Below are 27144 nucleotides of genomic sequence, written 5' to 3'. Positions count from 1 at the left end.
TCTACCACATAGCAATTGTTCCTTTCTCCAATGCCATGCTTTAGCTCTTAAAACTGTGTGAGACACTTCAGGACTCCTAAGTGCCAAGTGACTAATATTGAAATAAAGAATGACAACAAAAGCAACAACAACAATAAAGGGGACAAAAGAGAGATCACATTCTGGACCTGGGCTTAGAGTGCCCTAATGAAGGATAGTTTGACTGGTCTGGCTGTGTTAGGAGAAAGTAGTGCCTGTGCTTCAGAGGTGCATGAATAATCCAGTGTTTTGACACTTTTCGTGGGCTACTCCTGCTCCACACCATTACCTTGCCAAGGGCACTGGCCCACGACTGCAAACTGTCTGGCCCATCAGTCCCCAGCTGCTGCATTCGCTCACTGCTCAGATACAGTTCCAGTGCGAAGTGGAACCTGTTTGAAGCAAATGATAATGTCATGGAGAATGGCTGTCTGGGGAAGCAATTCTTCCACTTTTACTCAGAGCCAGAATAGGCAAGACATGAGGCCATATTCGCTTAGAGCATGAAGCTTTTAATATCTCAGAATCGTGGGTCATGGGTTCGAGCTCCATGTTGGGCAAAAGATTCCTGCATTGTAGGGGGTTGGACTAGATGACCCTCAAGTTCCCTTCAAACTTTATGATTCTATGATTCTCCCCAGCAAGGAAAATAGTAGTTTTGAGGACAATTTAGATTGGGAAAACAGTGCAGAAAGAAGTTTGAACTCCAATCCCATTTAGGCACTTTTTAAAAGAATAAAACAGAAATTTTGAGAAATGCAGTCATGGACCTCCTCCATCTTGCAGGTGGTTAGTGCTCAGCCACACCCTGGACATGCCTCCCATGAGAAAGAGACACAGGCTGCTCACACAAGGAGGAAACTGGTGTGATTCTGCCTTCCTCAGGCTCCAAGGGCCAGTTCCCAGTACTGTAGTGGCTCCTTCTCATTCACCTCACAGAAACAAGTGGTGACAGAACTGGACCAAGGCCCTCCAAAGAGCACAGCCAGTTTTCTTTTTCTGCCGGGGGGTGGGGGTGGGGGGTGGACAGCAGAAGAGGCACTGCCAACCTTTGTAAGGCTTCAGATATTTGCTGAAGCAACATCATCCCAGAAGAGGTGAGTGACAGGGATGGCCAGCAGAGCTCATGGGGGGCTGTCCTGCCAAGGCCCTGCCAAGCTACAGTCCTCTAAATCTGACTTTCCTTGACTTGTCCTCACTTTCTGATACTTTATGTGATACCTTACCAGATGGGACTTTATGCGATGTAACTTTCCTTAAAGAAACCACTCTGCTGCCGCTTTCCCTGCAAACTCCTAGCCCTGGTAAAACAAGGTATCAGGCAGGTATACTGCTTTTTGACACTTCTTTTCTTTCCCATGATCTCACTTGAAAGCATTGGGCTAGACACTAATATTTCTTTCATATTTAGAAAAGAGATACCAACTGTTGCCATGTTTAAATTTCCCCCTTCCGCATTCTCTGCAGTGAATAGTTATGGTAAGTCTATTTAAGGGAGTGGTTTTTGGTAACCCTCTCCTGTGTATTTTCTTCAATAAGGTGGTTACATTAGGTGCTTTTTAACTTCTACAGGAAACGGCGTGAGGGGTAGGTTTAAATGGTTCCAATGCTGTACAAATGTTGTACAGTGGTACCTCTACTTACGAATAACTCTACTTACGAATGTTTCTATTTACGAACAGAGCTCCGTCCGCCATCTTGGATGCGGTTTAGATAGGATTTTCTCTACTTACGAATTTTTAGATAGGGTTGCTTCGACTTACGAATTTTTTCTCCCAAAGCATTCCTATGGTCCTATGGGATCCGACTTACAATTTTTTTCGACTTACGAATGTGCGTTCAGAATGCATTAAATTCGTAAGTAGAGGTACCACTGTACATGGTTTCCTCTGACACATGGGGTACGTATTTGGCCATATACATCTGAGACATGAATGAGAGCATCTCACTTCATTGTGGTTACTGCAAGAGCAGCCACTATGAAGAGGGCAAAGCACTGTGAAAACCAACAGTAGCACATGAATGACAAGAAGTAGCATGAAACACCTGGTGGCTGCCAGGGAGAGCAACTGTGTGGCATCACCACTAGCAACACACCACACAGATGTGACCTGACTTCTGTCATGATTCATTTTAGGGATAGCTTTTAGATGGAAGGGGACAAGAGCTGAACATGTCATATTCTCACATACCTTTCTGAGGAGATAGGACTAACCAGCCCATCTGTTCTGTTCACACCCAGTGAAATCACATCAGCCATTTCTATCTTCCCCACAGGCTCAGAGCTCCTGTCAGTCTCATAGAAGAGGAAAAACTTCTCCAGTGAGCACCAGACTCTCTGAAAGTCTACAGGAGAGAGAGAGCGAGCGCGCGTTGGCCAAAGGCCTTAGTCCATTTGACCCACATGTTGTGGGGCCTACCCTTTCCTCACACTTACCCTCTCTGCTCTTCTTGGTGGCAGCCAGTTTTGTCACAACTGTGGCCTTGTACAAGTAGCCTCGGTGTGCCACAGGTTGTGTAATCTCATTGTAGACTCCTTCTGAGCTCAGTTCCTCCACACTGACATTGCCTATCAAACACACAAAATTCATTTGTGTATCCTGTTTGAGGAATGCCCATACATTGTCACCGAACACACATCTACAGAATATTCTGCGAACGAGGGAGTGCAAAGATCACGTTCTGTAGAACTGAGTGGAAGTTCAATAGCTGATAAACGTGAAACCTTCTGTACAAATAATTTCATTTAAAAATAATAGCTTGTCTTTGCTCAAAACCAGCTTTCATACTCCTATAGTTTGCTTCAAATTCCAAGGAGTAGTTTTGGAAGAGGAAACTGATGTTTTTTTGTAGAAGGTTGTGATGTAAAATTAAACACACTTACCGGACTTTTTATGAGCTGATATCAGGAAACAAGTACATAGCAACAAAATTTAGGAGTGTCCACTGGGAAAGATGTGATGTGATTAAATGGATAAAATGCTTATCCTCTTGCATAAACACACACACACACACACACACACAGACACATCTGAGGTTACCTTGCTGGTCCTGCCCATTGTTGTCCCAGGGCTTGGCTTTAGAAACGAACCCGCAACCTCCCACCTCAGTTTCCTTGGTGGTTGCAAAGAACTGCAACATTTTCTTCAGAAGTCCAGGCCCAGACACAGCCACACACAGAGCCTGAGGAAATAAAAGCGGTCAGTGGAGCTACTCAAGGTAGCCAACTTCCTACAGCAGCTTCAGATGCTGCAGTCTGAATCTCTGGGAAAGGCAGCTCAACAGCCCTCTGGATAACAGAAATGGCTTCCCACCTCCTGCCTGTGTGGGACAGTGCACTGAAATTCACATGTGGGAATTGCAGCCCCTTCATAGCTCCTTCGTATCCTCAGGATGGGTTTCCAAATACGTAACAACTTACATCACGGCCTTACCTGCAAAATATTTTCCTGGCTGCTGTACTGGGGGTGTGGCATGCGGTAGCGCCCATAGCGGTACTTGCGAGTGATGAATTCCCGCCTCTGGTCAGCACTGGCCTCGGGGTGCAAGGCCTCAGAAGGCGGGAGGTGCGCTGCCCAAAACCTGTTCACTTGCTCATTCCCCAGCATGATGAATAGCTTTAAGAAAGAGGGTTGGGGTGACATTCAACTTGGAGGAAGAGCGCACTCCAGATCCCCAGAGGAGGTCAAAGAAGGAGAGCACCTTAAGCTAGTCAAGATTCTCAAGTTAATACTAGATCCGTCCAGCCTTCCTTTCCACAACTGTGCTCTGCATTTCTACAAATCTAGTCCCTACCATGATAAATTTTTCTCCGGTTTCTGGGGCCTCAAGGAAAGGCTTCGTACCTGAACCATCTCATTGCTCCAAATGCTTGTGTCCAGCTTCAGACTCTGCACCTTTGAAATGCTGGAGCCCAGGCTCCGGTGTTGACCTGTGGAAGCAGGGAGGCTATAAAAGCATAAACTTCATATGACACACATGCGATGCAGCTGCAGGTGGCACAGAGGGCCAGTCTTACGTCCAGGCCCAAAGTAGCTGCATCTGCATGCGAGGCCACGAGAGCAGCTCTTGAGCTCCAGCTTCATGCAGAGAGCTGCTCATTAACTTCAGGGTAAAGCACTTAAAACTCAATTGAGTGGGTAATTGGAAGCTGCTCTGGCCTCAGGCACACTGTCAGAGACCCTAAATATGCTGTAGCTTAGGTTGTGGGACTCACATTTTGGTACTGCTTCCAGTTCCAGAATGCCTAGTCCTGGCCTGCCGCCAAAGGTATGGAGCTGGTGGAGTGGCCTTCTCCATATCCTCATAAGGAAGACATAGAATCGTAGAGTTGGAAGAGACCACAAGGGCCATCCAGTCCAACCCCCTGCTGAGCAGGAAACACCCTCAAAGCATTCTTGACATATGCCTGTCAAGCCTCTGCTTAAAGACCTCCAAAGAAGGAGACTCCACCACACTTCTTGGCAGCAAATTCCACTGCCGAACAGCTCTTACTGTCAGGACGTTCTTCCTAATGTTTAGGTGGAATCGTCTTTCTTGTAGTTTGAATCCATTGCTCCGTGTCCGCTTCTCTGGAGCAGCAGAAAACAACCTTTCTCCCTCCTCTATATGACATCCTTTTATATATTTGAACATGGCTATCACATCACCCCTTAACCTTCTCTTCTCCAGGCTAAACATACCCAGCTCCCTAAGCCGTTCCTCATAAGGCATCGTTTCCAGGCCTTTGACCATTTTGGTTGCCCTCTTCTGGACACGTTCCAGCTTGTCAGTATCCTTCTTGAACTGTGGTGCCCAGAACTGGACACAGTACTCCAGGTGAGGTCTGACCAGAGCAGAATACAGTGGTACTATTACTTCCCTAGATCTAGATGCTATACTCCTATTGATGCAGCCCAGAATTGCATTGGCTTTTTTAGCTGCTGCATCACACTGCATCACCCACCCTCTCATCCACACCATCTTGCAGATGGGAAGGTGCACAACAACACACAGATGCACTTGCCTGCACACTGCTTGCAGATCACCACACACAAGTTGACGGAAGCCCAGTCAGGGCTCAAGGTGCGACAGTCTGCACAGATCCTGTTGGCTTTGTTAGACCAGATCTTCTCAGCCACCTCATAGTCATAGAGCGTCTCAGCAATGGAGTTCTGCAGGGCCTCCATCCACTCCCTCTTCTCTCGCTCAGACTCTGCTCCAAAACTAAGGGAATACACATATATAACAATGCAGCAGGTTCTGTCTTCCCAGGGAATACCCTGCAATGCCACAAACATTCTGCTTGCAACACTCACGAGACCAAATGGGCTTCTGCTTCTGCTCCAGACACAGCCAAGGATGACATTAAATAAACTGCAGCAGTCCCTCTCAAACCCTCCCCATGTCCTGAGAGAACAATACCCTGCCCTTTTCAGATACCTGAGCAGGTGGGGTGCTGGCATCAGGTTTGGGGGAGCTCTTGGACACAGGATTGCCTCCCTTCCATCATGCCTCCATCTCCAGCCACCACAAAAAATTCCAGGGCTCTGATGGAGGGAGTGAAGCATGATGGAGCTGGTACTCTACACCTTCCAGGCAATGGAGCAGGGAACTTTGCAGCAAGCTCATTTTTAAGAGTAAAGTAGCACTGCCCTCATGCTCCTTGGAGCACAAGAAAGCCGCTGCTTTTATCCTTCCTTCCACGTGTCCTTGGTATCAGTGGAAACCTTTGTGTTTGCCCTGACGCCCCTGCCAAGAGGGCTTCTGCAACAAGTTCCTACTTCCTAGAGCAGTGATGGGCAACCTTCTGAGCTTGGTGTGTCAAAATTTGCCAAAAAAACAAGCATAACTCGGGTGGTGTATCACTTTGAGAAAAAAACCATAATTTTGTGATATTTATAGTTTAAATAACAAAAATGTATCATTGTAATATATAACTGTATTTAATAAACCAAAAGCTAATTATTTAACCAAACCAAACCAAAAAAAACCTATTTATCACAAAGTGCCCAGATACAGGTAGGTAGCCGTGTTGGTCTGAGTCGAAACAAAATAAAAAAAATCCTTCAGTAGCACCTTAAAGACCAACTAAGTTTTTATTTTGGTATGAGCTTTCGTGTGCATGCACACTTCATCAGATACACTGAAACAGAAGTCACCAGACCCTTATGTATATTCAGAGGGTGGGGGTGATGGGAATGGGTGATGGGCTGATAGGAGTGGTAAACCTGTTAACGACTGTTAATTATTCCTATCAGTTTACCACTCCTATCAGCCCATCACCCATTCCCATCACCACCACCACCACCCTCTGAATATACATAAGGGTCTGGTTGCTTCTGTTTCAGTGTATCTGATGAAGTGTGCATGCACACGAAAGCTCATACCAAAATAAAAACTTAGTTGGTCTTTAAGGTGCTACTGAAGGAATTTTTTTTAAGTGCCCAGAGTTGTTGAGCTTTTTGGAGGGAACTGCTGACCAAAGTTTTGGAGGTTTTTTTGGGGGGTGCAAAAGTTGCTTTGCTTTTTTGGGGGGGGGGTGCCCCAAAGCTGCTGCGCTTTTTTGGGTGTGTGTGTGTGGAAGAGAACAGAAATAAATGACGAATAATACATTCGCTGGAACTAACATGCAGCACCAAAGCACCAAAAAACCCAGCACAGAACGGGTTAAAAAATGAACGCTGTTACACCCAATCATCGTCTGCCAAAGCGCCAGAAAAAACAGCACAGAAAGGGTTAAAAAATCTCTAGCTACCAGCAGCAGCAGCAGCAGCAGCAGCAACAACAAAGGATCTCGGTTTTGACAGCGGAGACAAGCTGTAGCGTGAGGAGCGGGAGAACAAAGGGCGGGGGACAACAACAACAGTGCGAATGGGCCGATGGGGTGCATGCCAGCAGTGAGGGCTCTGAGTGTCACGTCTGACACGCGTGTCATAGGTTCGCCATCACTGTCCTAGAGGGATCTGCCCTTGGAGGAAATAAGGCAGGAAACCTCCCACTCTGGGAAGCCCATGAGGCTGGCTGCTGTGCTCCTTCCAGGTGTCACAAGGAAGGGAAGCTCCCCCAGATGCCCTAGCAATGTTGTCTATGGGGCAAGTTGCCATTTTCTCGTGCGTGGAGCACCTAGCAACGGTGGAGCAAGACTGTCTAAGAAGAGTGGAAGAGTCATTGCTCAATGCCTTGTGGTGCTGCAGGGCTCTCTGGGAACAATCTTCCATTTCTCAATGGAAGGTATACAGGGAGGAGGCAGTGGGGTGCATAGCTCTCTTGTGGTCTTGTTTGTTCTGCTGCTGCCAGGCACCTCTATGTCGAAATGGGAGCCTGGCCCAGCTTCTAGGATCAGCAGTGGGTCTTGCTGGGCTGCTGGCCTGGCAGGAGCTCAGTCACGCCAGTGCTTAATGCTCGTTCTACCCAGCATGCAATTCTTCAGCACGGGGATGCCCCCACTTTGTAACACGATTGTGTCTTACCTGAAGATTTTGAATGGGGTGATGAGCTCAAAGGTGCGGCCTTTGGCTTCTCGGATAGTGGCGCCCTGCATCTCAATGAGGCAGATGGCGATGCCCATTTTAAAGAACTGTGGGTGGAATTGGTACAATAATAATCAGACTTCAGCCTATAGCCACAGTGATGTTCCCATTACAGATTTACAGCTCTATCCCCGACAAAAGCAAAAGCCATAAAAAGTAGCCAAAACATGTTTCCTTCCATTTCTTTTGTTTAGAAGTGCAGGCTGCTAACTTGTTCTCCCAACAGCTTTAAATCTTCAGTTAAATCCTCAGTGCTGACATCATCCCAATCCCATTATCAGACACAATACTATTTTTTCTACTAATGGAGAAGCAAGGGTCCCTCTCCTTCCAGTTCCGCCCAAAGAAAACCCTCAAAGCCAAAAGGTCACTTTTTCCTCCAGTTTATCAAGTCTGAGAAGCAGAAAAAATATATAGAGTGGCCCCAAGTTGCTCCTCCAAACTCTATAAGTTAGGCACAGCACCCAAAAATCTGTTTCAAAAGTATTTAGGGAGGTTTAGAAAGTTCTATAGATTGGGCTGAAAGGCTCTAGTGCTCACCTGTTCACTTTTGTACAACCACATCTCAGCCAGGACAAGCACCACATATAGCTTGGATTTGTAGCCTTTGAGCTCCAGGTGCCCAGATTTTTGGAGACGAGTGGTGCCACTGAGGCACAGCCGGGGACGCAGCAGCTGCTGCTCAGCCACTCTCTGCTGCAAGACGCTACACCACTCATTCCGCTGAGCTGCAGGGGCAATTGCCAAAGGCCAGAGTAAAATTTCAGTGGGAACTGACACATGCAGCACAAACAACAACAACAACAACAACAACAACAACAACAACAACAAATTTTACCCTGCCCATCTGGCTGGGTTTCCCCAGTCACTCTTGGCAGCTTTAAACAGAACATTAAAAACAGAATAAAACTTCAAGCATTAAAAATTTCCCTAAACAGGGCTGCCTTCAGATGTGTTCTAAAAGTCGGATTGCTGTTTATTTCCTTGACATCTGATGGGAGGGCGTTCCACAGGGCGGGTGCCACTACCAAGAAGGCCCTCTGCCTGGTTCCCTGTAACCTCACTTCTCACAGTGAGGGAACCACCAGAAGACCCTCAGTGCTGGACCTCAGTGTCTGGGCTGAATGATGGCGGTGGAGACACTCCTTCAGGTATACTGGGCTGAGACTGTTTAGGACTTTAATGGTCAGCACCAACACTTTGAATTGTGCTCGGAAATGTACTGGGAGCCAATGTAGGTCTTTAAGGACCAGTGTAATATGGTCTCGGCGGCCACTCCCTGTCACCAGTCTGGCTGCCGCATTCTGGATTAGTTATACTTTCTGGGTCACCGTCAAACGTAGCCCCACATAGATCGCATTGCAGTAATCCAAGAGGGAGATAACTAGAGCATGCACCACTCTGGCGAGACAGTCTGCAGACAGGTAGGGTCTCAGCCTGCGTACCAGATGGAGCTGGTAGACAGCTGCCCTGGACACAGAATCGACCTGCACCTCCATGAACAGCTGTGAGTCCAAAATGACTCCCAGGCTGTGCACCTGGTCCTTCAGGGGCCCAGTTATCTCATTCAGGACCAGGGAGTCCTCCATACCCACCCGCTCCCTGTCCCCCCAAAACAGTACTTCTGTCTTGTCAGGATTCAACCTCAATCTGTTAGCCGCCATCCATCCTCCAACTGCCTCCAGGCACTCACACAGGACCTTCACTGCCTTCACTGGTTCTGATTTAAAAGAGAGGTAGAGCTGGGTATCATCTGCATACTGAACACCCAGCCCAAACCCCCTGATGATCTCTCCCAGCAGCTTCATATAGATATTAAAAAGCATGAGGATGGAACCCTGAGGCACCCCACAAGTGAGAGCCCAGGGCTCTGAATGAATGAATACATGTAAAGCATCCAACCTCTGCTTAAAAACCTCCAAGAAACTCTTAGAATTTTGAAGTGTCAGTCATAGCTCTAGTGGCTTTAGCCCAAACGTAGCAGAGTTTTCCTGCACAGCGCAGAAGCTAGTTGAGGTGGAAATGACTAGTCGGCTAGACGCAGAATAACTATTTACAGTATTTATTAAAAGAAAATAAAACCAGCAGAGTTTATGCATACAAAGCAAAGCAAAATAAATCCCCCCCCTCTCTCTCTCCAACCATCCGCAGCACTCCTACTCCTAACACCCAACAAGAAACAACTGTGCTAGCATTCCTAGATAACAGAGTTCAGTGCTGATCATTAACCAATCAGAGAGCTGTTGCCAGGCCAGGCAGACCTTGGCTTTCTGCCAAGAGTAAATTGACACTGCCTTGAGTTAATTGTGTGAAGCAAGAATCTGTAAGTTTCCCATGAGAACTAACGATCAGAAACCGAACAGAAACTAGAGTCTCCATCTCCTGAGGTAGTCCCTTCCATTGTCAGACAGCTCTTGCTATAGCTACAGGCTGCTCTCCTTCTCTCTCCCAAGACAAGCGGAAAGGGCAAGGTGTGGGCAGTGAACAGGATCACAAGGGGGGGGGTACGAATATTTGGAACAGATAAAAATAAGAGAGTGGGTGCTCCCTGCTGGGGTTCAGGATAGGATTTCTCACCCTCACTTTCAGCTCTGAAGACAAAGATCCTCTGTTTCGTGACAACTTGGAATTTGTTGTCCTTGGTGGAGCGCACGACATCAATGACAGAGAGGGGAACCAAACCTTTAGGATATGGCTCCTGCAAGAGACAAAGGGAGCTCAGTGTTGCCATTTCCCCAATCTAGTTATATCTTATGCTGATCTGGTTTTCTCTCCCCAGCCGGAAGGCAAAAAAACCCCAACCAACCAGTTTGGCAACCAGGCTCTTGAAAATAAATAGATGGGTCAAAGGCTCATGCATGGGATGTTGGGGCCCTAAATGGATGGTTGTCTCACGGTGACCCCTCCCACAGCCATGTCTCCTCCACATGCACAGAAAGGCCCACGCTTCCTCAACTTGAGCCAGGACCTCCCATGGCCTTCTCCCTTCGGTCTCCCACTCGGGTCTCCCTGAGCACCCCCCTCCTCCAAATGTGCAGCGTTTAGCAGCCAGAGTTTCTCTTCTTCTGGTCCCACCTTTTCATTGTTGAAATACATGAGACTTTTCCCGTCAAATCTGACAAAGCGTCGCTGGAAGACGTAGTTCCTGATGGGAATAAAAGGAGAGCCCGCTGAGTCCAGAGCCCTTTATCAGGCCCCCCCATCTGCATTGCTAGAGTTTATGAAAGGCAGGGTGGGTGGGAGGGGGCAGAACAGAAGCTGACTCTGGTACCAGCAGGGCTCAGTCCTAGAACTGATTTTAAGGCTTAGTGCAAAAAGGTTTCAGCTCTTGAGCAGAAAGCCTCTCAACTAAGGCTGAAAATGGACTAATCGTATGCCTTTCAGCTGTTCAATAGATGTGCTTATTACCAAAACATCAATATATGTGCCTTTCAGAAATAAACTGAACACCTAAAGTCATGTTGCTTGGAAACACATGTGACACTCCTTTCCCCCCCACCCAATGGTCATCTTCAACTGGGGGCAATTTGGAGTACAGAATCAGAGAAAGAGTAAGAACAACAACAACAACAACAACAACAACAAAAGCCTCAAAAAAACCCAAAACAAGTTACGTTCCAAAATGACATTTCATTAAAATTTGCCCTTGCTGATCAATTCACCAAAGACTAAGTCAACCTGTTTACTGATTAAATGCTCTGCATATGTGCAGAGTGTGTTTTCTTCACAGAGTGATGGAGCCTACTCTCACACATCAGGGCTTACTTAGAGAAGGACCTCCTGCCCTTCAATTCTGGGTGTGTATAAATCTCAGCATTTCTTCTTCCTGTCCAGGACCTTTTCTCTTTACCAAAACAGAACTATCAGTTTTCTGGCAGAGATGTAATTATTGTTTTTGTGCTTATAGTTACTTCAGCTTGCGTGATTTCTGAGGATTAAATTGTGTGCACTGCTCTAGGCAGTTTATTGGGAAAGAGGCAAATAAATGATTGCAAGTAAGCAAATAGCCTGTTTCCACACAGGTTTTAACTTGGCCCATTTCTCTTGCCACAGCCAGTCCACTTACCCCTGTGGAGACAGCTTGTCCAGCCAGCCGTTGAGCACAGTGACCGAGCGCTCTGACAGCGAGGTATAGCTGGCATAGGGGGAGATGGTTAGGTCCTCTGAAGTTTCATCAGGATACAGGTGGTCAGAGAGTCTGAATGGGGAGCCTTTGGCCCACAGAGTCTCCACCGAAGAGTATCCCCCGGTCTCATTCTGGCCAATGCGGACTGGCTGCATGGACTGGCTCTTTTCTTCTATCTTGGTGTTTCTGCTTGTGAAAGAAAGACGTCAGACCTGTTTCTTGAAGCATGAACAGCCCTTCAGCTATAGAACCAATTCAGTTCTCTCCCACAGCAGCTGATAGCAAGAACAGCAATCCTGTTCCTTTCAAAATGCCCTTTAGAGCAGCAATGAAGACAGAAGATCAGGAAACAGGAACATCAGCCCCTGCCAGTCCCATTCCTCTGTCCTGCTCTCCTCATTGAAACTGACAAGCAGAGGGGGAGTTAAGAGTACAGATAGGGCTTATGCACACTTCCTTTGGTCCCACTGCTTCCCCCTGGGGAAAACCATTCTTTAGCGCTCAACTGGAGCAAATGGAAACCAGATTTTTCTGCAGATTGCCATTTGTTCCGATTCAAAGGTAAAGAGCAGGTTTTCCCTGGGAAAGGAGTGGGGCAAGGGGAAAACCACTCAGACCCATACCTAGAAAGCGCAGGCCAAGCAAAAAACTGCCCAGAGCCTTGCTTTCTAGGCACAGGACAAGCAGAAGTGTGGACAAGCCCTGAGCGATGGCCGGTCCTGTGAGTCCCTCTCTGCTTTATGTGAAAGACAGGCAACCACTATTAGTGCTGAACAGGGCCGGCTCTACGTAGACCCCTGGTGGCACAGGGCACCATGGCGCTGGCCCGCCAGGAGGGCGCCGCGAGCTGCGCCCGCCCGCCCGCTGGCCGGCCGGTCCACCGGTCCGCTGCACAGCTGCGCGCGGCGCCCACCTGCCCACCGCACTGGGAAACGGGGCGGGAGGGCGCCGGAGAGATCGCGCTGTGTCTGCCCGCCCACCGTGCTGGGAAACGGGGCGGAAGGGTGCCGGAGAGATCCGGCGCACCATGGCGACAGGGGCGCTTAAGACGGCGCTGGTGCTGAACCAGGTCATCACCTTGTGGAAGCCCATGCCCGTAGTTACTTTGCACTGGTGAACTTCTTTGCAGTCTGCACCAATGAGATGCCATTTTCTCAGATATTTCCCAGTGTGTCCCAGCCCCCCCCCCTTTCAGCTTATTTTTAACACTGGTGAAAAAGAGTTGAGAAGTAGGGAGAGAATAGTAGCTAAAACCACTTACACGGGCCTTTCTTCTCCCTGGTTTGGTGCACATTCTGGCAACTCTTCATATTCCTGCCACTCAAGGGATGCTGCAGCCTGGAAGAAGATTCTCATAGAATGTTTAGGAGACAAAGGTAGTTCTTGTTTCCTTTCCTTTTCTTTGCCTGCTGAAAGACAAGCTCCAGAACTCTATGCCCTGTGTACAAATTGATGCACACCAAGCTGCCAGGCTGGATCAGATCAAAAGATCAATCTAACCTAGTTTTAAGTTTCCAGTAGTGGCTAACCAGATGCCTTGAGAAAGCTCACAATCAGGGCAGGAAGGTATTGGCCACCTTTGGCTGTCTGTCGGGAGTGCTAAGCTGTGCCTCCAGCTATGCTAGACCTTATGTGCTTTGGGACATAAGCTCCATTATTACAGAATTTTGGGAGCCTCCAGTGGATCACCTTCCAAGGGAAACCAAATCCCGGTTAAGTGCTGTGCGCCTGGGGCATCTCATTGCTCAGAAAAGTGGGGGTGAGCATGCAAAGCGGGGTGACATACTAGGCCTCTGGCATTCCCCCTAACCACTTCTGAGGTGTAACGAGCAGCTGCTTTGATCACAGCTGATGTTGTTGTGCTTGTTATTAATAATCTTCTAAGCCACCATCTCAAGGCAATTTACATGGAGGATAATTAAAAGCAATTCAAAACAAAATAGCAAATGCATTTTAAACAAAAGTTAAACCTTAACTAGTGGACACTTGCTGAGAAAACCTGTTGGAACAAAAATGTCTCCAACTGCTTCTCGAAAGTGCAGATCATGGGTGCCTATTGCATCTCAACAGGAATGCTGTTCCACAGGACAGAGGCAGCCTCCCTGCTCGGAGTTACGGGCATTCTCATTGGCTTTCATACTCCTTGCCCCTTACTCCATATTGGCATATCTCCTCACCTGCTCCTGGGCAGGCCACCATTGCCCAAACATGCTCTCGCAGTAGGGACTGATGGATTCCTCAACAGGTCCTGTGGGGGAAACAAAAGCTGAAATATCAGGAGGGTTGAAGTGGCAGAAAGAAAAGCCTCCACTGGTCTCTTGGCTCTCAAGAGGGCCAAAACAAATGAGATGCAGGAGATATTTGGATCTCACATGTTTGTTTCTACATGGGTGGAATCTACACACATTAAAAAAACACGTGAAAATGCTTTTTTTTAAAACGTTTTGAAAAATTCGCCATCTAGTGTCACATTTGTATAATGCACTTTACAACACACTTAAAATGTTTTTTGCAGCTGTATAGCTGAGTACCCTGAATAAAAAGGGCCCTTCCCCCAATCTTAATCCACCCTCCAACTGCTATTTGTCTCACAGTGCAAAACACACACATGTAGCAGCTTTGACAATGAGAATTTACATTCTTCCTTCTTCACCGCTGCTGTTCCAAACAAATTTAGAGCCCCTTGTGTCTTGTCTGTTCTGGGCCTTGGGTTTAGCATTTCTCATGTGGGCTCTGAACTCCTAGGCTCCTGTGCCCATGAAGGGTAAACACAGCCAGTTCCCATGGGGAGTGCACATAGACACTGTACAGCTTTCAGATTTAGGAGCATATGGAACCCAAACCAACATTTACTCTCTCACAGTGTCTACCCCCCCCTCACTGGCTCCTACGTCTGATGTGGTTCTTGCAATAGCTAAGTGGACAAAGGATGCTATTGTCGCTCTCACCTGATCTGTTATCAAGTCCCTGTGGAGGATGATCTAGGCAGAGCTGTCCCAAAGACCTGCAAGAATGGAGCAGAGATATAAACCCAGGAGGGATGTCATGTTACAGATCTCCTTTGCACTTTGCTCACAGGCACTCCTGGATAATTCATCCTTTTCATCCTACCACCTAGCCAAGTATCCAGGCATCATATTCAAAACTATCGCACCTGCCAACCCAACCACCTCCACAGCAACACTCCCTCTACTCTACAGCCAGCAATGTAGTTTCAGGTTTTATTCGTTTATATCAGGGATGTGTCAACCATTTTTGCTCCATGTACCAGAACCTCATAAGGATTTGCCTCACAGGACAAAAGTAGATGGGTCTGCCCATCAAGTGAAATCACAAATGACGTCTGGTGCTTTGAAGTCCCGGAGTCAGAACTTCAAAGCACCTTGAAGGCAGTAATGCAAGGCTAAAAGTTTGGTTTTGACCTCCCTTTTAGGAGTGCATTGCTGATTGTGAGGTGCTTTGAATTCTAAAGCCCAGCCAAACTGAGTATGTTTGGGTGGGTAAGAGGGCCCTGCAGGGAGATCTCTCAACACACCCAACTCAGGCTGGATTGATCTCCATTCACACCAGCTAATGTGTGTGTGTGTGTGTGTGTGTGTGTGTGTGTGTGTGTGTGTGTAGGTCTATCCTGCTTAGCGCTGGACAGCACAGGGCTCCTTCAAAGAGCAGCACTGGGAGGATGAAAACACTTTTCTCCCCAAATATTGTTCTTTGAAGCACATGCAGCCAAAGCAATCAGTAATGGAAGCTCTTTCCTCACCTTGAACAAGACATGCTATTGCCACACAAGTGACAAGTGAGGTTTGCTCCGATGGAGGAACCATCGGGAGACCACTTCAAGCTCCCAATTTATGTATAATGCCAGGTGCAAGGTGGGGGTGGGGGTGGGGATGGGGGAGCATAGCTTCTCCAAAATGTCCTAGAGGGTCAAATGGGGATGTCTGGAGGCCAAGCTGGGCCCATGGGTCTGGGGTTCCCCACCTCTGAATTTTATGCTGCTGTAATCAGACAAAGTGCTTAACACAATGTATCAGTAATGTGTGTGTCTGTGTGTGGTCCATCTTTGGGAGTGCACTGCTCTCAGACAGCAGTTAACAACAACAACAACAACAACAACAACAACAACAACAACAACTCTGAGCGGCTCCCAACAGTGTGTGTGTGTATGTGCCATAAAACATCAAACAGGAGGCGGGCAGGTGTGGAGGACTCCCTGGTCCTGAATGGGGTAACTGTGCCCCTGAAGGACCAGGTGCGCAGCCTGGGAGTCATTTTGGACTCACAGCTGTTCATGGAGGCGCTCTTCGTGGGGCTACCTTTGAAGGTGACCCGGAAACTACAACTAATCCAGAATGCGGCAGCTAGACTGGTGACTGGGAGCGGCCGCCGTGACCACATAACACCGGTCCTGAAAGACCTACATTGGCTCCCAGTAAGTTTCCGAGCACAATTCAAAGTGTTGGTGCTGACCTATAAAGCCCTAAACGGCCTCAGTCCAGTATACCTGAAGGAGCGTCTACACCCCCATCGTTCTGCCCAGATGGGTCCAGCGCCGAGGGCCTTCTGGTGGTTCCCTCGCTACGAGAAGCCAAGTTACAGGGAACCAGGCAGAGGGCCTTCTCGGTAGTGGTACCCACCCTGTGGAATGCCCTCCCACCAGAGGTCAAAGAGAATAACAATTACCAGACCTTTAGAAGGCATCTTAAGGCAGCCCTGTTTAGGAAAGCTTTTAATGTTTGATGGATTTCTGTATTTTAATATTTTGTTGGAAGCCACCCAGAGTGGCTGGGGGAACCCGGCCAGATGGGCGGGGTATAAATAATAAATTATTATTATTATTAAACATTAAACACTTCCCTAAACAGGGCTGCCTTCAGCTGTCTTCTAAAAGTCATATAGTTGTTTATTTCTTTGACATCTTCTTTGACAACCAGGCCTGGCAACCACATTCACGAGAAGTGTGAAGCCCTGCAGTGTGAACTTGCAGGTGAACCCCTAAAACTGTAAAACTCACTGCACCTCTTAAAGGACTCATTTGTAACATCCCCACCTGACCCTGATCCCTAGAGCTGCCCTGGCATGCCTCAAACTGACGGTGGAGCAAAATGTCAGTGATTTTGTTTTCAGGATGCGAATTAGCCCAGGTTCCACGCCATCCTATTACCCAACATGAAGGCTATATAGGACCAGCTTCCCTTGGCATACTAGGTAGTGCAATTGTGGGACGCTCTTCCTCAGGAATGCACAAATGCATTCTCAGAGCCATGAAAAGGCCTTTGTTCCAGCCCACATACTCCCTAGCCTTGTGCATCACTTAAGGCAGGCTGCCCGGCCGGCTGGCTACAAGGTCCAACAGGAATCCATTCATCAACTCCAAAGGACTGGAGTGCAGAACTAATTATCTGCGACTGCCACAACCAGATGACCCCATTCCTATTTTACCTGAGGCCTTTCTGTTGGTTTCCTGAAAGAGTACTGCTAGGAAAGGCATAAATTACTCACCTGGCATTCTCCACGGTCACAGTCCCATTTTGCTTGACCAGGTCAGAAGGCTGACTCCTCAGAGTTTCCTTCGCCTCCATGCTTTTCACTGGCAGGAGCACAGTGACGTCTGACACAGACGCTTTCTGCTCCCCTGGGGAGGCTGACTTGGTGAGGGCAGAAGGAAGCAGCAAGGGCTCTTTTTGCACTTGGCCGGCACTTGGCCTCGACTCTGTTGGACTGGCGGTGTCCTCAGGCTGGCTCTTGAAGGTGGCTGAGGAGGTGAGTTCATGCACACTCATGCCACTCTCAGGAGCAAAACACTGCAGAGCATATTCCAAGTGGCCCTCCCTTGGTCTACTCTGAGGTGGCAGGGCGACCCCTTGGACTTTGTCTCCTGGCCCTGCCTGGTGCTTTGGACTGAACTCAAGCCTCTCAGCGTCCGTGGTACTTTCCCCTGGATCAAATCCCTCCAGAATAATAAACGTTCTTAGAGGTGGTTCAGAGCAAGACGTGGGGTTACAGACAGGCGCAGGTGTTTGTGCCGACGGGACTTTCTCTGGCTTGGCTGCTTGGTGCACACGAGGAAACAATGTCCTGGGTTTGGGCACTGGCTTGGTCACAGGAGGTGCCGGTTCCTTGTTCAACCGCGGATGCTGACTGTGGTCTTCAGAGTCAAGTTCAACCCCAAGGCTGGGAATAGTTTCTACCAAGACGTCTTTCTTTGTGCCCACTTCATTCTTCTCTGCCGCCTTAGTCCCATCCAGAGAATTTACACACTTGCCAGAGCTGTAACGAGCATCTCCTGCCATGTGCCCACTTCTGTCCCTCACAAGCAGTCGGGTTTGTTGTACTAAATTCAGAATCCTTTTGCGGTGCCCAGTAGCGGTGATGCCGAGCTTCTGCAGGTCCTCCTTGCTGAGAGAGAGCACATCTTTCACGGAGCCATATCCGTGTTTCTTGAAGGTATCCCAGTATCTCTCCAGGTGGATGAGGGTCAGCCAGTCTGCAATGTCAGAGTCCACAGAGCACTGGTGGTGCATGTCCCCTCGGCAAGGAAGGAAAGAGCTTTTTTCCAGCCTACCACCTGAGGGAAAGGAAAGAAAGCGATTAAAAACCTGGCGCAGGAAGGCAGCGGAGCATCTCTACTGGAACTGGGAGGAATGGAGAAGAGCTATGTGTATGGGAATCCTTGGCTTGCCTCATGCACCCCCATCCTTGTGTCCAATTTGTGCAGAGAAAAAGGCTCAGGAGTTCATATACCTTGAGATTAATTCAGCAGCATAAAATGGTCCTTCCTGTAGCCTGGCTTCCTTGATGCTCATACCTTTCATCATGCTAAAAGTTCGCCTAGGCAAAAGCTCCCAGAGAACGGCAGTGGTCTCACATGGAACCCCCCCCCTTTCTCAGGAAGATGGGGCTGACAGACTTCTGTCACACAAAACTTGGCTCTGCCCAGAGTCTTGACATTGGGCTGATATGCAGTCTCTGTGGTCTTGAGAAATCAGCCCTTGTTTGCTCTTGTCCTGTCTCTGTGAGAGTGCTAGCAGAGCATTCAGAACCCCGTCCTCTGTGCAGGAAGATGCAGGCCCATCTTAGAGTGAAACAACTGGATTGTGGCTGGAGTGAGATTCTCCCAGGGTGACCAATATAGGGAGGGGTTTGTGACTGGAAAGGCACTGCTGTAATCTGCCTGACTGCTGGCTGAGGGCATGAGAGAGGTCACCGAACTGTGAGTCACACACAGCAAGGACCTCCTTCACACAGCCCGTCTGCCAGCAACTAAGACAGCATCCAGCCTGCTAGGCAGACTCAGGATGGGAGGGTTCCCCCACCCCACTGCTTTGCAGAACCCCTTCCTGCTATCGACTCAGAAATCCCTCTGGTTTCTGCAAATAGATGGAGACCAATGACTTTCCTTTGCACGTGCTGGTCTTTACAAAAATTCAGTCTAAATCTGGAACTGGCAAGTCTCATTCCTGGGCAATCTCCACTCCTGATTAATCATCAATATTTGCAAAATGAATTAAAACAATATATTTCTTTCTTATTTCCCTGACTCCCAAGTCTTGTGTTCATTTGATTTCCCTTAGTTTTTAATTTCAGTTTCACATCATGGTGCATTGTAGAAGGTGGAATATGGGAGCTTTGCATGGCTTATTCTGGAAGGGCAGATGCCTCAGACCACAAGACGCACCAATAGGGGATCCTAACCAGTCAGATCCTAACCAAATGTTACACACAAAGGGGTGTAACAAAAGCACAACAGCTGCTTTCCCTTAGGAGGGAAGCTTTGGGAAGAGAAGATTTGGAATGGAGAAGTGGCAGAAGCAGTGGGGGATGGGATGCCTATTTCTCCACTCACATTTTAGTCTGCACAAAACCATCCCCAGCTGCTCCCCCCTAGGTCCCATATTCATTTCTAAAATGTTATATGCCACTATTATACCAGGTTTTCATCCCTACCCTCATCCCAAACCTTTGAGACAGCATCTCTAAACATGTTTCAAACATTGCAAAAGGCAAAGTGGCTTGTGGCGTTCTCTCTCTCTCTCTCTCTGTGTGTGTGTGTGTTATATCGCCCTCAGGATTGGAGGTGGTATGCCTCTGAAAACCAGTTGCAAGAGACCACGAGCAGGAGAGTTTTGTTGCATGCACTTCCTGCATGTGGGCCTTCCCATAGACACAAGGACATTGTGAGGACAGAATCCTGGACGAGAGGGGCCTTTAGTTTGACCTAGGACTCTTCTTATGAAAGAGAGAAAGAGATCTTTAGCAGAGATATGGTGGGGAGAAAAGAGTTAAATGCCATCTCCCACCCACCCTTGGCTTCTCAACTCCAAATCCCACTCAAAAACCTGCATTCCTTTTGGAAAAGCAACCATCGGACATTTGTACAGATGCATGCAGCTGTATGTACTTCTACCCTAATTTAGAAACTTTTAAAAAAAGTTTGGGCCAATTCACGGAAGGTAGGTCTGTCAACTGTGATTATAGCTATGATGTCTAAATGGATCTTATAAGTTCAGAAACAGTGTACCCCTGAATACCAGGTAGTGGGAGGGCAGCGGTGCAGGGGGGGGGGCAACGACGACAAACAGAGTCTATGTCACCTTCATGCCTTGTTTGTGAGCTTCCTGGAGGATTCTTACTGCCCACTGTTGGAAACAGAATGCTGGATTATTTGGATCTTGATCTAATCATGTAAGAGAACCCCTGTGTTCTAAAAACAGAGATGGTCTTATTTCAGCATTTTAAAAAACACACCGAATTTACTCATGTATTCTCATTCCTAAATTAGGTGCCCAATAGCAAATGCTTTCTGGGCACTGTACAAAAATCTTGGAATAGGAAAGATTCCCAACAGTCCATCAACACATGCTTAATTTACAAAGAAAGGATGCATACTTGTGATCTGTATCTAATCTGCATTAAATTATCCCAGGTATGCTCTTTTCTCCCCAACATTATGTATGGTAAAAATACTTGGCATGTATACTTGGCACTTCCCTTTCAAGGGGCTTCTCTTCCATTACGCAGCTGTGAAATGTCTCATGCCTCTGGGGGGCTGCGAGTGATGGGGCTGAGGCAGAGCTGCTTGCTTAGAGCTACCCAGCACATTCATGGTACGTGCAAGATCTGAAGCTGGGAGCTTCTGGTGGTCTCTTAGCCATGGCTGTGTATCGGCTCCACAATGCGCCTTTGGCAGCTCTCCTGACTCACTCCCATCCCCAGTTAGGAAGGTTTTCGCCCATGCAACTGCTACAGAAACTGGAATCAGTCTGATACTACTCTGGATTAAACTACTGTAATTCCGGCAATGGCTTACCTGTTCTCACCCCCCCTCTTCACTCATAATGGGTGCAGCGGCTGGTGCCACAGGAGGTATCCTTAGGAGTCTTGCTTGTAAAGCATCCCAGGCTGAATGTTTTTTTCCCCTGTGAATCTAGCTGCTGCACATTACACCACTTTGCGCTTGCTGCCCCCCCCCCCAGTTGTCCCATTTCCTCCCATTGTTCAGCGCAGGCTTCCTTCCTGTTGCTCTCTCCAACCCGCCCCCAAACAGGAATTACTTCAGCCATGCACTAGGAGTGCATATTTGTGCATATGCCAATGGCACTGTAGCTTGTTCATTCTACTTGGCATGAAATGTGTGTGTGTACTTCTCCAGATGTCAAAGTCCTGAGGTGGTAAACCTGTGTCTGAGCTGCACTGCTTCATCTTGTGTGTGTGCGTTTGCAGGTGGGTGAGGTGGGGTCTCAACTGATCAAATGTTTATTTTTGTATACAGTGGTACCTCGGTTTATGAACACAATTGGTTCCGGACGTCTGTTCATAAACTGAAGCGTTCATAAACTGAAGTGAACTTTCCCATTGAAAGTAATGGAAAGTGGATTAATCCGTTCCAGACGGGTCCGCGGAGTACTCAACCTGAAGCGTACTTAACCCGAAGCATGGGTGTAATTGGTTCCGGAAGTCTGTTCATAAACGGAAGTGTTCATAAACTGAAGCGAACTTTCCCATTGAAAGTAATGGAAAGTGAATTAATCCGTTCCAGATGGGTCCGCGGCGTTCGTAAACCGAAAATTCGTAAACCGAGGTGTTCATAAACCGAGGTTCAATGTATATGAAATTCCCTGCATTTAGAAAACTGGATGTCAGGGAGAAGGATATTAGCCATTGACAGGCTAATTTTCTATGCAGAGAATTTTTTGTTGGTGGTGCCATCCATCTGCCTTGATGAGACAGTGGAGTGTGCCTCCAGAGGTGAAATCAAACCACTGCATTAGCAGCAGTGAAGTGGGCTGCCCAGATGACAAGACCACACTTTTGGCCTTGCTGATGTGCTCCAAAGGAAAGCAGACCAAGACATTTGGTACCAGCTTAGCTGTAGGAGTTGCCGGACAGAGGCATCTATGATGCCATTCAGCTGTCTTAGGTACCCCACACTCCAGATTTGTGTAGGGTTTAGCCTTTCCTTCTCCCAAATATGTCCCACAAGGCAACAGAGGTTTGGGATCAGAGTTTTCCTTCTCCTAGATGGGCTACCTTCGCAGGTTGATGAGCTCCATCTGCCCTTCACTACCCTCTATGGAAAACGCAGAAACCGCCTTCTTGACTCACTATTGGTCCTGCCCACTCAATCCACCGGAGCCTGTCTTTGCATGCAGGGGAAGTCCTTCACTCACGGAGAGTTTGAGTTTTCGGCTACCCTCACCTGGTTTAACCAGCCAGCATATAGCACAAAAAACATCAATAAAAAGTACCAAAAAATTGACTTAAAAAGTAGACAACATGCTTTGTATGGAGAAAGCATTTGATCATATAAGTCCACCTGCAATTTGCTGTAGTGGAGCCAAGACACAGGTTTACGACCTTAGTAAGAACTGTGCCTGATCCTTCACACCAATTACACATACAGGTGTACTGCCATGTGAGTCAACACACACCATTTTGTGCAAGTCTGTATATAAGGAAATGTGAGGAAACAGGGTTTGCCGCAGTCAAGAGGCAAATGGTTAGAGTCCTCTCAAATGTAACCAAGTCTGAACAAAGATGACAGGAAAAGCTGAGTGCCCAGTTGTTCCAAGGAGTAAGGAGGAGGAGACAACAAGGTGTACTTCACTCCACCCAAGTGAGGGGGTTGGGGAATCCAGGGAGCAAAAGGGCCCCAAGTCATCACAATCCGCACTGTATTCATTCAGCACTTAACTTAAACCAAAAGTCTGCAGCCAGGATATATCCTATTCTATTAACAAAAAGGTTTTTAATCAGCCAGCTGATTTACAACTAAGCTGGTGAATGAATGTGAGTCAGCCAGAAAGAACGCGTGAAGTAGTAATTGAAATAACTACCCCCCCCCCTTTGCTTACCTCTTCGGCTAAAAGAAAAGTTAGCGTCTCCCTGTGGGACGGGGGAAGAGAGAGACTCTGTCGGAAACCCTGCAAGAGCCGCTGCCGGCCAGTGTGGGCAGTGCTGGGCGAGATGGGCCAGTGGCGCAGGGCCGCTTCCGAAGCCCCCGTGTCCGCACCAGGAGTTGAACCCCGCGCCGGGTCAGGACTGGCCGGGAGCTCGGCAGGCGAGCCGAGGCTCCCTCCCTCCTTCCGTGGCGCCCGCCTGCTTTGAGCCGCGTCTCACCTGCCTCCGCCTGCCTCCTCGGGGCTGTGCAACTCGCGGGCCGGACGGAACCCTCCCCGGCCCCGCGCCCTCCCCCCCCGCTGCCCTGGTGGCCGAAGCTGCTGCGGGAGAAGCTGGCATTCGTGGCCGGAATGGGGAGAACCAGTGGCAGAACAGCAGGGCGGAGCAGCCCCGGCGAAGCGAGCTCTGCAGGCAGCGACGGAAGAAAGGGGTCGTGCGCGGGTGGGCAGGTCGCCGCTCGCCCTGCTCAGGGATCCCCGGCGCTTTCCGCTCGGCGGTCTTGGGAGGAATTGGGCCGAACAAGAAAAAAAAAATAGTACTGTACCGAGTTAACGTTTAATAATGACAAAGGCTGACAATTCAGGGCACGGGCTTGAATTCTGCCGGAGGGGGGGTGGTCACTCTCAGGCATGCCCCCGCGTAGCTGTCCCGTAAGCTGCAAATCAGCCCATTCATATGTAGAGTTAGCACACCAGTGATAAGTGTGCATGCAGGTCATCCAGCCTGCAAATGGAACCACTCACATGGTGCTGTGCCATCCACCGATATATGCACCTGAGGTTTACATTCGGACACGCCCAAGGCTGCCCTATGCCCACTTTCAGCCCATGATTTCTTACTGGAGTGCTTGCTTGGCATTGACTACCCGGAGAGTCAATGCCCCTGTGACTCGGGACAAATAGAAACGATAGAACATGTTCTCCAGTGCCTGTATCACAGAGACATTCGCATTAGCCTGATTTCCCCACTACTTCATACCGGTAAGTACCCAGGGTAATTCTATACCTCCCTGCTGCTCTCAGACACCAATCCTGCTACAACATACAGTACAATGTTGCTAGATTCTGCACAGCAGCGCTCGAAATTCGTCAGATGACGACCTGTGCCAAAACCCAGATTTAATGAACATATAAGAGTGCTCTGTAAATTGATACCGGTAGTTAGTCTTTTATATACTTTTATAAAATTTTTATAAAAACTTTTATATTCTTTTATAAAAGAATATATATTCTTTTAGCTTCTTTTAAATTCTTATAGACTTTTACATTCACCTTCTGTTTTAGTACCTTTTAGCTTTCCAAAACGCTTTCCAGATTTTAAATGACTCTATCCCACCCTTTTATGCTGGTCTAAGAACGTAATAAAGATTTGTATTGTACTGGAGTGTTCAGATCCTCCCAGAATCACAGGGATGTTCTCAGAAGCATCACCTGGTCATATTGCTAGACCAGGAGTCAGCAAACTCCCTCAGACCTTGTGGGGGCCCAGACTATATTTTTTTTTGGGGGGGGGGGGAATGAATGAATTCCTATGCCCCACAAATAACCCAGAGATGCATTTGAAATAAAAGGACACATTCTACTCATGTAAAAACACGCCGATTCCCGGACCGTCTGCAGGCCATATTTAGAAGACTATTGGGCCAGATCCGGCCCCCGGGCCTTAGTTTGCCTACCCATGTCCTAGAGTCTAGACCAAGCTCCAGCTGTGATGTAGAAATCTTGTATTCCGAAGGTGCAAGGCCACTCCCTTGTGCAGAAGTTACATCTGGCCCCGATTTACCTAATCCAGGCATGTCCAACAGGTAGATCGTGATCTACTGGTAGATCACTGGACGTCTGTGGTAGATCACTGGTAGATCATTGGCTACCCCAAAGAAACTGAACAACTGTGGCTCCCCCCCCAAAAGCTCAACCTCCTCCCTGAAAAAACTCAACAACTTTGACCTGAACCCCCCAAAAGGGGGTAGATCACTGCCAGTTTTTAACTTTGTGAGTAGATCACAGTCTCTTGGCAGTTAGCCACCCCTGTAATCCTTACCGTGGAATTGATTACGGTCCTTACGGTATTAAATTTATGCAGGTTTATTGGGGCTGAGATAGGATAGCCCTAGCAATGCAGTCTGCTCTATACTGTTAAGATTGCCGGGGATTAGCAAGCAACAACCCTGCAATGCTTCAAGCATCAATATTGCAAGTCAGAGGTGGGGCTGAGGCTGGTTTGGATTCCCCAAACACAATCCTCTGATATAAACCATCTCGTGGGTTGCAGCAAAGGCTAATCTACATAATTTGCCCCCTCGGCCACCATCCAGATCAAATTCAATGCGAAATTGCACACAAAAGCCTTCCATGCAGCTGCACTTTTAAGTATTTTAACTCAGAAAAATTATTATTTTTGGAATGAAATTGGATGTGAGTTGGGGAAGAGTAGGAACTCATCTCTTTGCTGGTATGATGTCTATCAGTGGGATCTGGATCCGAACGAATGGTAGATGGTTTTTAGCTAATCTCAGGCCCAGCAGCGACTTCCTATTTCCTTTCCAACCAATCTCAGGACACTGGGAGGCTCCCTGAGTCACAGGCCAAACAGGAAAGCTCCCCAGCTGTATTTAGTGGGACCCCTCCTCCATTCATGAGCCACCTCATTTCCTGGATGTCTTTGCTGGGTCTCTGAAAAAGGATTGCCTTGCCTTCCCTACTCCTCCTGGAAGAGTGCTGCTGTTAATCACCATCTAAACTGAACTCTGTTCTGGGCCAAAATCCTAAATCAAGAAGTTGTCTCAGAATCTGTGCCGTTGTACTTTTCTGCATATCAGCGAGTTGTGGGGTTGGTTTTGCTTCCTTAGCTTTCTATATGCATCAGCTTTCTATATGCAGTGAGATTTTTTTCCCTGGCAGAGAGTGAATGTTGGACTCTGATAGGGAAAATATGTTCCTATTCCCCTCACCCCCATACAGAAGCTGCGACTTTAAAGAATAACTTGAAACTGATTCACACTGAATGAATATTAATTCTTTATAACCTCAGTTTCTGAATTTTCGGTTTATGAACGCCACAGACCCATCTGGAACGGATTAATTCATTTTCCATTACTTTCAATGGGAAAGGTCGCTTCAGTTTATGAACGCTTCAGTTTATGAACAGACTTCCAGAACCAATTACACCCATGCTTCAGTTTATGAACACTTCAGTTTAAGTACTCCGCGGACCCATCTGGAACGGATTAATCCACTTTCCATTACTTTCAATGGGAAAGTTCGCTTCAGTTTATGAACGCTTCAGTTTATGAACAGACTTCCGGAACTAATTGTGTTCATAAACCGAGGTACCACTGTAATATAATTTGCTGTCTGCATCTGATCTGGGAAGGTCCCTTAAATGGGGAAGCACAGATAATTCCTTGTTTCTAAGTCCAGAAATCCAGTTCTGATTTGCTACTTGCGAGACTGGCGAGTCATGACTATGAGTCTGAGCCAGTGCGGGAGGCGATTTCATGAAAGCCTTCTTCACCATCACTGTTTGTGGCCCTGGTGGCAACTTTCTTCTCCAATGCTAGTCTCTGATCTCTTTCCCCCTTCTCTCTCTCTCTCTCTCTCTCTCTCTCTCTCTCTCTCTCTCTCTCTCTCTCTCTCTCTCTCCTCTCTCCCCCCCCCCTTAGGAAAGTGGTGTCACATTCCACCTTATAGCAGTTTATGGATGCAGCAAGTTAAAATCCCTACTTTTAACACAAGCGTTGCTCATCAAGGTTGGCAAAATGTTGCCTTGTGTGTGTTTTGCTGAGAGCTGTTAAACTGCACATGCTGAGAGTGTTGCTTCTTGTGTTGTATTTTTGTACCATGGAGCGGGTGGCACTGTGGTCTAAACCACCGAACCTCTTGGGCTTGCAGATTGGTGCTCTGCCAACAGATTCTGCCAACCTAGCAGTTCAAAAGCACACCAGTGCAAGTCGATAAATACGTACCAGTGTGGTGGCAAGGTAAAAGGCACTTCCATGTGTTCTGGCTTCCATCATGGTGTCCCATTGCGCCAGAAGTGGTTTAGTCATGCTGACCACATGACCCAGAAAAGCTCTCTATGGACAAATGC

At 47.8% G+C, this 27144-nt stretch overlaps 1 protein-coding gene across 6 annotated transcripts in view; it reads right to left on the bottom strand.

Moving 5' to 3' along the window:
• The window catches only part of ARAP3 (ArfGAP with RhoGAP domain, ankyrin repeat and PH domain 3), a 39693-nt gene extending 16381 nt beyond the window's left edge, over positions 1-23312 (bottom strand). Inside the window, exons 1-17 of one of the 6 annotated variants that reach the window (XM_035103416.2) lie at positions 23275-23312; positions 17158-18223; positions 14604-14659; positions 13833-13903; positions 12917-12993; positions 11596-11841; positions 10605-10674; positions 10107-10227; positions 8070-8257; positions 7470-7576; positions 5024-5223; positions 3864-3949; positions 3453-3635; positions 3060-3201; positions 2456-2587; positions 2211-2364; positions 308-410 (exon numbers count right to left, since the gene is read on the bottom strand). In XM_035103416.2, the coding sequence (XP_034959307.2) occupies positions 308-410; positions 2211-2364; positions 2456-2587; positions 3060-3201; positions 3453-3635; positions 3864-3949; positions 5024-5223; positions 7470-7576; positions 8070-8257; positions 10107-10227; positions 10605-10674; positions 11596-11841; positions 12917-12993; positions 13833-13903; positions 14604-14659; positions 17158-18179 (2958 nt within the window). In that variant the 5' untranslated portion in view covers positions 18180-18223; positions 23275-23312. The other 5 variants (XM_035103414.2, XM_035103413.2, XM_035103415.2 and 2 more) reach the window with 5 other exon arrangements.
• Positions 23313-27144: the final 3832 nt, after the last annotated feature.

Source organism: Zootoca vivipara, chromosome 8, assembly GCF_963506605.1.
Source record: "Zootoca vivipara chromosome 8, rZooViv1.1, whole genome shotgun sequence".
NCBI lineage: Eukaryota > Metazoa > Chordata > Lepidosauria > Squamata > Lacertidae > Zootoca > Zootoca vivipara.
Note: the sequence above shows the minus strand (reverse complement) of the source record. Positions and strands in the feature narration are given on the sequence as shown.